Source organism: Rhynchophorus ferrugineus, unplaced genomic scaffold, assembly GCF_030347505.1.
Source record: "Rhynchophorus ferrugineus isolate W39M unplaced genomic scaffold, kcgeb_rfMv2 rfM1, whole genome shotgun sequence".
In the NCBI taxonomy this organism is placed as follows: Eukaryota; Metazoa; Arthropoda; class Insecta; order Coleoptera; family Curculionidae; genus Rhynchophorus; species Rhynchophorus ferrugineus.
Genome location: NW_027472580.1, coordinates 95209355 through 95224665, shown reverse-complemented (window position 1 = coordinate 95224665; position 15311 = coordinate 95209355). Strand labels below are relative to the sequence as shown.

The window sequence follows — 15311 nt, the reverse complement described above, 5'->3', positions numbered from 1 at the left end:
GGGTCCGCTAACAAGCCTACGTGATTTGAAAAATGTTCTAACTAACCAACAACAAGAAGTAATTGCCCCAACGGGAATCGAACCCGCGCTCTCCGTTTGGGAACTAAATAATTTAACCATCACACCAGTGATCTTAATAAAGAAATTTCCGAATTTCCATCACATCAGCTCAGCAATAACATTATAAACAAATATCTGATTATTGTAGATAAAAATATGTGAAAACATTGAACGTGCCACGTCGTTTGAAGTTGAGCGTTTCCCTCTATTTGTCCACCACCCCACGAAAATCGGCCCCCAATTGACGGACAAATTGGCGAACATACATTTAAAAAATATACATAGAACCTCCACCTTTTTCAAAGTCGATTAAAGACAAAGTTTTGACCAGCTTTGCCACTACATAATAATACCAGTCCTCAGATATCACTACATAGTATAAAACAAAGTCGCCTTTTCTGTCCCTATATCCCTATGTGCGCTTAAATCTTTAAAACTACGCAACGGATTTTGATGCGGTTTTTTTCAATAGATAGAGTGATTCAAGAGGAAGGTTTATATGTATAATACATGCATAATATACTAAGGCAACATTGCCAATTTTAGAGGTTTCTAACGTGATGTCGTAAATTACCCTATTTTTTTAGGCTTATTTAGCAATTAGCAAAAACGCTGCCTAACCCTACGAGTTAGATCAAATTAATGTACTACAGTATTGTACACCATAAAAAGGTCTACAAAAAAGTCCGCGATGGTATATGTTTATCTTTTAGGGATAACCCACATTAACCATTTTTATTGTTTACTTTTTACGTGAGAAAATGGCTTATTTACGAAGCTATTTTAAGCAATACGGCATTAATCCTTATCGAATTAAGTACCTTAAATACAGTGTGCAATTAATATAGATCAATATGGTTCCTTACAGCATGTAAATTAAACAAATATTAATTAAACATTAAAAATGTGTAATGTAATAAAAATTGTATGAATTTAGATATTCCAAAGATAGCAGGAAATCTTCATAGTAAGTATAGGGGAAGAGGAATTGTTTTACTCCAAATTTAATGCGTGCAGGCCAAGGGCAGTAATGAATGAACCAAAAATACTGGATCGATTTTAATCATATTTTCACTGAGTGACATAGGCAAATATATTTTATGCCCGTGCAAAGTCGGAGCGGGCCGCTCCGACTTTTTTTTTTTTATATATATATATATATATATATTTTTTTATATATATGTTTTTATATACAACGTTCATATTTTTTCTGTAGTGTATTTAATTTAGTATCAGCATTGCACCCGTGCGAAGCCGGGGCGGGTCGCTAGTTCAATATAAATTTAAATCCGGCTTGGTTGGCGAGAGCTTGGTAGTGGTGAAGACGACAACACGGTCTTCCTACTGTCGCTATAGCCACTGAATTAAATTCTGCTGAGGCATGATTGTAAATTTATATTTGTGATTGTTTATAATTTTAATTGTACATAAGACAAAATTATACAAAAGGCAAATATGAATCACTTTATTGTGCATTTAAATTAGAATGTCTTTTCTTTAAATATACTTTAGCAGAAATGACATTTATTCCATCTGAAATAAATAAGTAAAGCTATCTAGAAGTATTTTTTTTAATATTTGTGATATTTATAAATAACCTAACAAACCCGATAGACGTAGTCCTGTTCAAACTGCATTTTTCATACCGAGTGGTTTGTAATCTAGTTTAAAAACGCTATTAATTTTTATCTGACAAGACGTGCAATAATGTCATGGCGACACATTGATGTTTGGCCTGGTAACAATAAAATTTTAATTTGTTGACCACAACAATGTGTTGAGGAGACAAAAGTCATGCCCTCTTGAATATACTCTTGCATACGATGCGGAGTATAAGAATGTGATGATAGAATATACGATGTTGTCGATATCAGTTGCTTCATATACACTTCTGATGACTGAATAAGGATGGCCCAAAATTCTAATTTCTTAAATCCTATATTACCCAACAGTGTACGAAGGGATGTTCTACATCCCTCAAATAGCTGTACATGTTTTGGCTTTTTATGGATAGTTTGCAGACTAACAATTTTCTCTGAAATAATTGTATTAAATTATGTTTCGATCGAAGAAACTACTTACTGTTTCTTACATTTCGTATATTTGATCTCTGATACAGCTAACAACAAACTGATCTTGATTTTTGAGATATTTTAGTAACTAATTAGTACTAATATTCAGAGCAGCTGCAACGCGCAAAAAATATTTTCAATAAAAACACCGGCAATTTATTAAAACAACATTTACTGGCTTATAACTCCTAATTATAATATTTTGAAGAATTTTTTTTAATGAATTGAGAATTAAATTAAATTAAGAACAAGAATTTTTGTTGTCTGACAAACGGACAACTTCTGCAGGCTCTTTCGGTTACGTGGTCAAACTTCTCTAACAGCATTCTATCTATTTTTAAATCGAATAAAATGTGAAAGATACTATTGTCTGACTGTAAAACGAATTTACAACGTTAGACAGACACATATTGACACACGTGTCACTACTGTTTTGAATTGACTATATATTGTCTATTCGGTTACCAAATCATTCTCTTTATTTGGTTCCCCCGCCACACCCTGTATATATATATATAAATATATATATATATATATATATATAAATATATATATATATATATATATATATATATATATAAATATATTTATTTTGTAGTTTTAAATGTTGAATACTAAGTAAAACTATCAGCCACTATAATCAAACTGCAGTTAGAATATCTAATATATTAATTATTCAAGATAAATTCTCATCACTGATAATTTCAAAGCAAATGTATGTATTTTTTAATAGGTACGATTCAACAACGTAAAATTGAAGTGAAAAATAAAGACATATACGTCATATGTGGTGTATTAACGGTAATTTTGAATCGTATTATAATTACAGTCGAGTAAACCTTCAATAAGAATAGTGTTGAAATATGTGGTAAATTTTTAGGACAAAGCGTACCTTCTAAATGTATTTAATAGTTGTTATTATTTAGTTATAAGTACAGGGCGTGAGAACTTTCCTTACTTTTATTATTAACAATGCCAAGGAGAATATGACCTGACTTATAATGGAAATCAAGTGAGACCAGTGAGATATAATAGTCCCATTGACTTGTAACAATTTGAGAGTGACTGAAAATGAAATTGATAACGGCAACGAGTTCGTATACATCAAGCTGCAAATATGACACAATATATATATATATATATATATATATATATATATATATATATATATATATATATATATATATATAGAGGCTCCGAACCACGGTCCTCAACATTTACTTTAGAAATCATCCCAGAAGACATCCGATCTTACCCAGCCTGGTTACTGGCGTGACTGAGATCATTTTCCTTGTCGGATTTTGCACTCTTGCTTAGGACAGTTACAAACATAGGTTTTACGACCATGCCCCAGCAGGATTTGAACCCGGGACTATAGAAACAGTAGGAGGACCGTTCTGTAGCCTTTACCACTGCGCTGCCAAGGAGGCATACATTCGTGCAAGAACAACAATAACGTTCTTTCGCAACATGTGTTGTCAAAACTGTCGAATTCGTTAGCGATACCAATGATATTTTATCGGCAGTTATTGTTTTACTTTTAAATATGCTATATTTAAAGAGAAGGTTAAAAATATTGATAGTGTTTTCGAAATCAAAGCATTTACGACTTAACTCGGCGAGAGATAAAAGTTAAATCCCATCACGGGAATCTTTACAAATACAGTCAATCTCCGAGCTCGTTCCCGACGGTCCCGCGAGGAACGCCATTCGGAACTCCCACGTCGCGTATCCCCCCGACTGAAAAATGACCCCATCGAAAAATATTATACGTCTAAATCAGTCACCGCTACTTAAGTAGAAGGGAAACGATTTGGAATGCGCTTGTGCGTGTGTGCGTAACAGAAAGAGACGCGGAAAAACAAAGGAGACGAGAGCGCCCTCTAATTCCGCACTCCCTGTCTTTTTCCCGACCATTATCGTACGGCACGGATGTATCCGTGTATGCGTGTTGTTTTTCCGTTGTTCCTCGTCGCAACCCGCCCCGACGTTCCAGGAAGCCCGAGGTAATTCGATTGGGCCGTAAAAGCGTATTGGAGATTTGTTTGGCGTCGGTATAATTTTTTTATTGACTTTACCGGGAGAAAAAGCCGTTTTAAGACGTATACGGGTTTTTTTGTTTTCGTTTCGGGTGGGCGGGATTCCAAAGTGATCCGCCACGATAAAGGGAAAGTTCCTCTCGAATTACCGGTTATCAGTTGGATCAAACAAACACACACACACACAAAGAGAGAAAAAAAAGACAAACGGGTCCGGAAAACTTTGTTTCGATTTCCTTTTAAATGCGCAATCTGATTTGGGAAGTACGAAAATGAGAGCTTTGCTCAAAAGCTTGTTATTTTGTTATTGTCCCCTGAATTATATATTTATTTTGTTTTATATTACATACAATGCCTGGAAGACCCAACTCGGCTCAATTAGTCGAAGGTTTAATGTTTTTTTCATATATAAATTATGAAACACTGTCCTAAAAAAAACTCATCTGAACCCCTCAATGCTTTTTTTGAAAAAGGGACTTATATATCTAGTCTAGATGATCCGGTGAACTTCATATCACCTACATCTATCTTGCAAATTTCTTCGACGATAACAATAACACTTCCATGATGTCGATGATGACAAAATGATATTAGGTCTAATAATAATATCAAATAAAATTCGATCTAATGGCATATTGAACATCTTGAATAAACCGTTGTTCTGATAAATAAACGTCTGTAGTTCTTTGACCTGAGTACAAGGCCTATCAATTTATTGCCCATGACATACACTTATATAAGAATTATAGAGTTATAAGAATAAGAGTAGACGGTATGTGCATGTGGTAGTGATAACAGGTCTTCTAATATATAAGTTATAAATGTCTCTCTGAGATATCATTAAGTTACATCTGATACAAATTTGAACTTTACAAAAAAACTTTTATGTAAACTTTGTATTCGTTGTGCCAAACGACATCATCTAGACACAGCTATTATATTCTTAAAAATTGGTAGAAGTAGTTAGAATCTCGTGGTAAGACCAAGTATGGCCTTTTACTTACTCACTGGTACAACATAACCCAGAAGATTTACCGCTGTATTTTAATACCTTATAATATTGACAAACCATTATCATTTCCCCAATTTTAAATGATTTGTGGGCACCGTAACTTATATAATAACTGGGCGGTAATGAAATACTGTTCACTCCTGAATCACAGAAGGACTTCGTCTACGAAATCGTTAAATTTCATTGTGTCATACTTGCAGCTTGATGTATACGAACTCGTTGCCGTTATCAATTTCATTTCCAGTCACTCTCAAATTGTTACAAGTCAATGGGACTATTATATCTCACTGGCCTCACTTGATTTCCATTATAAGTCAGGTCATATTCTCCTTGGCATTGTTAATAAAAAAAGTAAGGAAAGTTCTCACGCCCTGTACTTATAACTAAATAATAACAACTATTAAATACGTTTAGAAGGTACGCTTTGTCCTAAAAATTTACCACATATTTCAACACTATTCTTATTGAAGGTTTACTCGACTGCAATTATAATACGATCCAAAATTACCGTTAACACACCACATATGACATATATGTCTTTATTTTTCACTTCATTTTTACGTTATTGAATCGTACCTATTAAAAAATACATACATTTGCTTTGAAATGGTCAATGCTGATAATATATCTTGAATAATTAATATATTAGATATTCTAACTGCAGTTTGATTATAGTGGCTGATAGTTTTACTTAGTATTCAACATTTATAACTACAAAATAAATTTTCGAATTCACTCATAAATATTTGTCAAGCAACAAAAATGTCGATTTTTTGTTATAGTGAAACTACTGATTTTAGTAATAGGGACACATTTTACGATAAAACAAAATTATTGTCTGTACCATTTTGATCTCAGTTATTCTATTTTTTCTTACGACTTCCTGGATTTCCACAAATGCGTCGAAATCGAAATTACCCAAATCAGTGCTCGAGTTTTAGCGATACTAACAAAAGCTCATTTATATATATTTAAACTAATAATATTTATATATATATTATATAACAGTTTATATCTATCTTTAAAAAAAAGTTATTTACTATTTCTTACATTGTAAGGTCATTCCACTTGCTTAATTGGTATGTGCTGTTATCTTATCTCGATCATTAATATTACAATTTTATTATTATTATTTGATATAATAATTGTTAGTTAAAATTAATATGACATGTAACAGAGAAAAAATGTTCCTCCAGGCAAAGAAATCTAACACAGAAAATATAACACTATTTTTAGAATGATAAAGAGACATGCTAACTGATTTTTTAGATTTAATTAATTCTAATTCCAACAAGATAACGCAATGTGTTATCATTTATTATTATCACGAGCCGCTGTTATTTAATGACATTGAACTATACTTTATGATAATATATTAGTCATTAATATATAAACAATCGATACATACATATTCAACGAGTGCTATGAAATAGAGCCACAATAAATAAACAAAAAAAAAAGAAACAATCATTTTAAAATATTTCCAGATATAGTTTCAATACAATTTCGAAACAGAAATTAAAGCCTCAAATTATATCTCCTCTCCATTGTCATCATTATAGTCATCATCACCAATCTCTCATCTACCTCCTAACCAATACACTACTATTGATGGTGCAAGACTTCCAACGTTCTTCAATAAATCTCGCTAGAGTTGGCGAGCGGCTGTAGCTGCTCTGACGTCGGACAATGTTAATCTCCCAATTTTCAGGCCGTTTTCTATTATCCTTCTCTGAAAATGATACGCTGTATACCAAAAAATCAATTTCGCTAAAGATGTCAATGAGGAATTTGTTCACTTTTGATTCAACATACTTGTAACATAAGGTATTGTAAGACACTATAGTCTAAGCCTCAGAATATATTCCTCAACTGTGCCCTGATCTTAAAGAAATTACTTCATCTTTAACACGATCTTGAATTAAAATATGTATAATTTGCCTTAGACATCGCATTTGAAAAACCTCAAGTTTATAAATGTCATATTGTAACGTGTGTAACTCTCAGATCTATACATTTTAGTCTTGATTGTAATACGAGGGTCACTATTTATATTTCGGGAATAGGAAAAAACAAATAGTTAAACTGCGAATTTATTTTATTATGTCCTTACAATAATAATCGACACACATTTGCATAGGCTTAAACGATTTTTCAAAAGATTTATTCCATTCCATTCCGAATGAGGTATCTTCAAAACATGATGTTTGAACGCCGTAATAGCTTCTTCGGACAATGAAAATCGCTGACCACGCAATTTATTCTTCACGGATGGGAACAAAAAGAAGTCATTGAGTGTCAAATCAGGGATGTATGGCGGATGACCCATCAATTCGATGTTTTGAGTGCTCAAGTAGTCTCTTGTTTGAGCCGATGTGTGAGAGCTCGTATTGTCATGATAAAGAATAATCCGGCGTCTCTTGTTGATTTCCCTTGTTCACGTCGAAAATCGTAAAAAATCACAAAGATGTTCACGATTCAGTTCCATTTTTGCCGAGACGAAGAGCTTTCTACTAAATATAAAATAAACAAATAGCGTCCGTGTGATAAAGCGTTCTGAGTCCGTATATCGTCAAAAATGTCAAACTTTACGATGGAACCGGCAGATGGACTCACATATAACTTTTTAACTTTTTTAACACTTATTATTACTTATATAGTTTTTTGTATGTTTTCAGATTAGGGGAAAATTACTAGATCGATCTGCCAGATCGTTCAAACTTGCCCGACTCTATCCAGGCACCAGATACCTGGTCTGCGTCCTGGCTCTGGGTAACTGGGCCAACACTCAAAGAAGAGCGACGGCGGAATCGAGACTAGCAGCGCGAAGACCGACTGATAACGACACCCTAGCGAAACAAGACGGCCTGGAGACATTTGGGGAGGCCCTGCTGCCTTTCCTGGTCGACTCCACGACCAGCAAATGCGCGGAGGTGAGGGAACACGGCCCCGCATGTTAACTAATCGCCGGCCGGCATAGTTTATCGGGAAATCGGTTAAATTCGCATTATAAACAGGTATTTCGAATGCGTAATCATCACAATTTCAAAGCCGCAGGATCGAACCAAATCGCTAAACAACTCACGTCCTTCCTAAATTAAACAATACTTCATTATCTGATTGATGGCCGAACACATGTTGCAGTACTACAAGGGACCATCATTTCAAACTTTATTCAATCATTGTTCGTGCCAATAATTTATGATTTATAATAAACCGACAAGTTTGCCCGATGTTTTCGTTTTATATTACGAGGGTAGATATAAAAGCAATCAAATTGGTATGCAGATGACGATTACCGTTAAAATTATTATAAAATTACTGTAATTGAATGAATTAGTACCATATATTCACCGTAATATTAAGAGGCTCACATAGGAAACAGGTAAATTTGATCGTTTTAACTCTCATCTGCATTAACTGACAGTTTAACTATCAATACGAATTGTAATATTTCGTTATAGAAAAATGGAACATTCAAATATCGAAGCCCATCAAACTCCTGATTGAACTAACTCATACTCAAATGCGTATGAGTCTCATAAAGCTTTTGTATGACTAATAACAATTTACGCTTCTGTTGGAAGGGTAAGTGTTGGAGGATTTCAAAAAAGCAAAATGGCATTACATAATGCTTGCAACTTGAATTACTTTTATTGGAAAAGTCATTGGCAAAATGGGAACTCTCAAAACATTGGCATATAAACAAAGAAACATCAAGGAGACGAACGATTTTCACTCAAAAAAAAATCAACAAATCAACAATATACTACAGTTCTATTGCAGCAAAGATTGATGAAGTTAAACCGAAATTGAATTTGGTAACTAAGAAAAGATTGTTCCTTGAAATAAGCTATGAAATTCATGAAACACGCGTTACTTATAATCATAATCGATGATTTATCATCATGATCACCAATGCATAGCAAGCACTCTAGAATATTTCCTATTTTTTTAGAATTCTTACTTACTTTTGCATCTAGCAATTAGTACCCGTTGCGTTTAACAGTAGGGGCCTTTTTACGCGCTATTATTCAGAGTCATTTTTAAAAACATGTGATATGGAATTGATAATTCTCTTTACAAAACCATACTTAACAATAAAATTCAAAAGGTTAGATGATATATCCAAAAGATTAAATGAAATCAATGAATTTCTATCTAAAGAGCTATCAGCATATAAATATTTCAATAACTTACGTTCGAAAACAATCAAGAAAAATCATTAAATAATAATCAAAAACATTATTATTTACTAATCATCCAGCTGAAGTATATAACTAGTTAATAATCATGACTAGCAAATCCAAACATAACACACTATTTACTCCAAAGGAGCTAACCAATGAGATAATACTAAATATGAACCCAAAGAAAGCATAGGCATTCCATCTAATACCAAGAGAAATGTTTAACAGCTTAGATAAACATTTTAAGAAATTTTTAAAGCCTAGATATTTATTTAAAGTTAATTTTAGACTTATATACACAAATGCATACTGATAATAAATAGTTTACCTTCTTTCGCAATTCTGATCCTTGTGGCAATGTGAACATCCTCTGAAAAATTTAAGTGACAATCTGCTTCTTTCCTAACCTTATCTTGTCTGAATGGTTTCGAGACTTGGACGCTATTAAAATTAACATTTGTAAGTTTGGTCTTTCTAATGCGACGTTTACGGCATCTCCTACATGTTTCTCTCCGAGATCAATTGCGAAATGGAGTACTTCATTTAAAATTCGACAATCAATGTTGCACAGTTGAGAAACAAATTCAGAGACGCAGATTCCAGTACTTTAGACATGTCTGACGGTTGAATGAATTCTTCTGTGAGGAGCTCAACCATTTCGGTCCATCTATCATTTCGATACTTCTAAACAACTAAATAAATTTAAATTATACAGCCCTAATTATCTACAAATATTTGTTTCGAAACTAATTGAGTATATATTGTAATTGTTGGGATAGAAATTGTATTTACAATCAGTTGGGATTCAGAAAAGACAATGGAACAGGTCTTTAGAATAACAGAAATTTAAACTCTGTTCTCTTAAATGTGGCACAAGTTTTCGACAAAATTTGTTAATAATATTTGATTGGTAATCTTTAATCTATAATCTCTAATCTTGTATTTTCTAATCACCATCCTACATCTTAAAATCATTAGTTCTCTCAACACAAACCCTAGTTCCATCATTAAAATGTTCAGAAATAATTAAGAAAAAAAAAGTGTCCCAAGGTAACGTTGTAGTATATGTCTCCACATGTTCTATACTAGCGATATATCTAAACATCTAAGAATTACGAAAAAAAAAACTTTGAATAAAATCTTAGATATTAAATATCACTGTTTATTCAAATTAAACGGTTTAAGTACTTTTGGAACTAACCTCCTGTATCGTATAATAAACGAAAATGTTACACAACAAGCATTATGATATAAATCTCTTTTCGATGTTCTTCCAGGTCAGTACGCTTGGAGCTCCCGACCTGACAATCATTCCAGACCACTCAATGGGCGTACAATCCATACTTACTCGCCGCCTCGGCCTGATCATCGGCTGTTGCATGGGCTTCATCGTGTTTGTCATCCTGGTCTCGATCCTGGGGTACCTCAAGGTGACAGAACGTCGAGAAAAGCGAAACAGGTAGATTCAGTTGGATTTTTGCAGGTGAAGAAGCAACGGAGGGCCGTGAAGCGAGAACAACCGCCAGCACCACCCGAATACATGTCCTACCGTCACTTTTCCATCCAGAGTGGCGAGCTGGCAGATAGATCCGGTCATCCGCACTTTATCACCAGTATGACTAACACGATGACGATCAATTAAAAGAGGACATCAAGCGTTAATACTCGAAGGAAGCATTCTGGTCTGGAAGATAAACAATCAATAAAGTGGTACAATATTAAAGATATTAGAAAGAACATTTTAAGCTCCTGGAAGAATATACATTGTCTGAATTTTTAGACCAGAATACTATCTATTTAAAATAAAAAGATGGGAATGGAAACTGGACCCGTTCATATAAGTGTGTCTATAAAAATGACAACCCTTTTCACGAAATAAGAAAGGCATAATTCCCTCCTCCTCTTCGGCCCCGAGGATTTAATCAAAATCCCAATCTCCTCAAACGATTTCCATCAGTATCTTGCCACTTTTCTGCGCTGGCGGATCTGATTTTCCGGTTATGTCCATCGAGATCCATAAACTCCTGCCGTACAAATGATGTTTGCCACATTAAACATGTAGTTTACACGATATATATCGTAACTCTCCCCTTTCTATTCGACTGTAAAGCAACCCTCTTTAATTGCCTGCTTAAGGGCGGGTTATATTAAAGTTTTGACGTTTCCAGGCCCATCTGCCCCACGCGTTAAATACATTTCCTGTCTTTACGTATACATACGAACGTACACACTCACACACACGCCTGTATAAACATTTAGCGAGCGCGCGGTAATGTCGTGCCTCGTTAAAAATGGCCCAGAGTCAGAAACAGTCCAGATTTATGTCCCCCGTACTAAAACGAGAGCGTACGCGAAGCGGAACGCTATAAATTCCCTCTCCCCGCCCCTTGAACATATCTCCCAGGTGATCGAAACATTGCCTCTCATCGTTTCCTAGTGGAAAACGATACGACCGCGACAAAGGGTACTACCATATTTTAGCATCACGTGCTCATAACCAAGTGTGTTAGTTCCACTATGAGTAAAATAAAATATGCCGCTCGGTAGCTTACTAATACTGGTCCAGAATATAGAATATAATAAGGTCGTAGAAGGTGATAGTATGATGGATCTTAAACATTAATTATTAGAACTACTAAGGTGGTGAAAAACTTATTTTTCATCATCAACAAATCATCTCTAAAATCGAGCAATCCATACAGAAGGATCCTAAATAATTAAAACTCAAAATATATTGTTATTAACTTCAAAGAGGTACAGAAAGCCAAAAGATGTTACAAATTTAATAGAAATTAATAAAGCTTATAACTGGATGCTCAATTTCTAGTTTCAAATCATCCACAGTTTTTGGTATGTAATTAAAAAAATGTTGACAAGAAGTTGAGAAAGAGAGTAACCTCATTACCAGTTTTTGTTAAACTGCTTCTGTATTAGAAATCTTCCACACGTTAATGATAGCATATGATAATTAGTTTTAATGTGACTCCTAAGGTTGGAACTTGTTATTTTGTATGAAAAATGTTTCTTATATTTTCTTCGCCTATGTTCTTCGCGATTGTCTTCAACCGTAAAAAAATTGCAAATATTGGTAGATTCATTTGATAACACTGTTGACTTTTCTATAGAATAACTGCAATTGTTCAATTAAAAAATGAGGTTATGTATATGGAATATTATTATACATATGCTCTATACCTTTAGTAATAATTACTTTTATAGCCCTCATATCCGTTTATAACTCTCATGAAGACAAAGCACAAACGGTGTAACCCTTGCCTGTTGTCACATGTCTGACGATATTTTTTTTAAGTACAATTTTCAAAAATTTCTAAAAACTTCTTCTTCTTCCTCGTTCTAAAAATCGCATTAATTTCTTTACAAATATTTTCGTAATTCGAATGTATTTCTTAAGTTACTGTTGAAGACTTTAGAAAGAAATCTACCACCAGAATCTACACTGGTGGCGTGTTACAAGTAGACCCATACTATTAAAACCATTCAGTTGAGATTTCTTAAAATTATTTTAATAAAACAGATTTTTCTATTGTAAATCTTGCTTTTTCGCTAGCCTGATTATTCTCTTTCTATACAGTTTATGTACAAAAGATTTCCTTTGATAGAAATATGACAAAACCAAATAACAAGTTTCTTCAAAAAATGAACAAGTCAGCTGACCCTTTGTACAATATTTTAGCAATAAACCAAATATTTTTGATTCCACATATATAAGATTATATAAAATAAAGTATTACAAACAGTTTTCATACTATGACTTCAATTGGAATCTGATTTTTATCTTTATTTCTCTAATATTTCTTTTGCTACTGTTATAATTTGAATAATATAATCAAAATGAACCATTTATATTACCAATGGTTTTGAAACATTCTTCTTTTGTTTGTATCTCTTTCTAATAATGACTAATGAGTGCATTTTTTTAATTCATAATATTTTTGTCTGTGTAGGTATTTCGGCATCATTTTCAATTTTTTTTCGCTATATTGCTTGGCAACAATCTAAACACAAAAGACAAAAATTCATGTTGTTTTCAAACTTTAAAATGAATTAGCATTTAAAACTTTCACTATTATTTATATTTATTTTACCTTAAAATGGTTTACGAAACAATAAAATGTTGTTTTTGCCTATACATCCAGAATTTTGCTGAACGGCAAACCACTTTTCCTTTTTATTTATTTCTGCCGGATCGAAAATGAAAAATGTTTCTGGTTTATTTTTTTCTGTTTTATTACATAAGGTTATTTAAATTCACCGAGTGTTGTTTTCAGTGTTCTATAGCTTACATTTGGGTCAGTATGTTTTTTTATTAATAAAACGCGATTTTTAATAAAAATTACAACTTTATTTTTATATATAGGGTATTGCTAACATTATTTTAACTCCGAACATCTTGAGAGGAAAATAAAACCACGACAGTAATTATAACATAAACCAATTACAATTAGAATATAAATACGAATACAGTATCTCTCCTATTTTCTCAAATGCAATAATGACAAACTAATGATTAATTTTTATTCTATTTTATTGATGATTTAAATAGATCTGTCCCCCGTTCATCCTATAGATACAATTTGTTTAAATTATTATTCAGGCACTATTAAATTTGGTTGAACTAATTGACATTTGAATGAATATAAATGTACATTTAGTTATTTAAATTATCCAATATCTGACAGTTTGTGGTTTGTATGATTTTGAAGTTAAAGTAATGAAATTCGAATATAAACTTTTATATATAAACTATATAAAACCCAATATTTGAAATTCACTTTTAGAGGGATTAAATCTGATTAATATATACAATTACCATCTAGATAACAGATAAAAGCATTTAAAAAAATCGAACGGTTTGCGTTATTCAAACTTAATTAAATCATATATTGCACAAACTGTTTGGATATCTGTTGAAATTCGATTAAAACAAATCGATTTCTAGTTAATAGGATAGAATAAAACAAACAAGAGATTCTGTACAATATCTGGGGTTTGAAAGGAATAAAAAAAAGCAATATCCAATATATTTCAATTGTTTTAAGATAATTTTTTTTTGTTTTAAAATTAAAGGAATAGCGTTTTCTACAAAAATCAATAAATCAAAAATTATGTTCAATCAGTTGTTTCAAAAGATTTGGATATTAGTTTAGTCTATCTATTTACCGTATGTAACTACAAAAATGTATGTGAAACTTATATTTCATTTAATTAATAATACAGAGACAAGAGTATTTAGAGACAGGACATTTTATATAATTGGAATATAACTAAATTATATATAGTGTTACATTATATTGATTATTAACGCAAAGTCACACTGATTCTAGATTAGTTAATTGTATTGATATTGAGAAAGCAATCGATCAACTATATTAAACAATGCCTGAACCTGAAGGGTGTTTTTAGCAATTTATAATAATCAAATTTATTTGAAATCGATGGTTTATAAACCTTTTTTATAAAACATATTCAGTTAAATGATAAAATAATATATGAGGATAGTGATTAAATAAATTATATACCTAATTATGTTATTACATGTGCAGCAATGACGTATATAGGCATTCTTCTATTAGGAATGTCTGGACCTGCTTCATTCGTTCACTCTCGGCAGCTCGAGCACTATATCCAGTTCTTTTTGTAATTCTCTAAGTACAAGATGGAGAATATTTCCTGTTTCCTGTCTAATATATACAAGAAAATAGTTCCGTTTTTTGGCCTATATTAACACTTTGCGTCGACTTTCTTTCTAATAGAAATTCGTCAATATGTATTAATCCTGAGTCGCGGATTTCTTTCTTTGTTTTCTTATTAAATGTGTTTTAGTAAAAGTTTTGGTAGCAATATCTAAAATGTTCATCACAAACATATCTGAAAACATGTAACTTAAAAGTTGTTAACTATGTAACAATATAACAAT

The 15311-nt window shown here is 32.5% G+C and overlaps 1 protein-coding gene across 2 annotated transcripts in view; it reads left to right on the top strand.

Moving 5' to 3' along the window:
* LOC143193013 (uncharacterized) overlaps nt 1-11146 on the top strand; it is a 313088-nt gene extending 301942 nt beyond the window's left edge. For both annotated transcript variants that reach the window (XM_076398939.1, XM_076398933.1), the window contains exons 9-11: nt 7862-8116; nt 10651-10803; nt 10857-11146. In XM_076398939.1, coding sequence (XP_076255054.1) covers nt 7862-8116; nt 10651-10803; nt 10857-11015 — 567 coding nt within the window. In that variant the 3' untranslated portion in view covers nt 11016-11146. The remainder of the gene's footprint in view (nt 1-7861; nt 8117-10650; nt 10804-10856) is intronic.
* The last annotated feature ends 4165 nt before the right edge of the window (nt 11147-15311 follow it).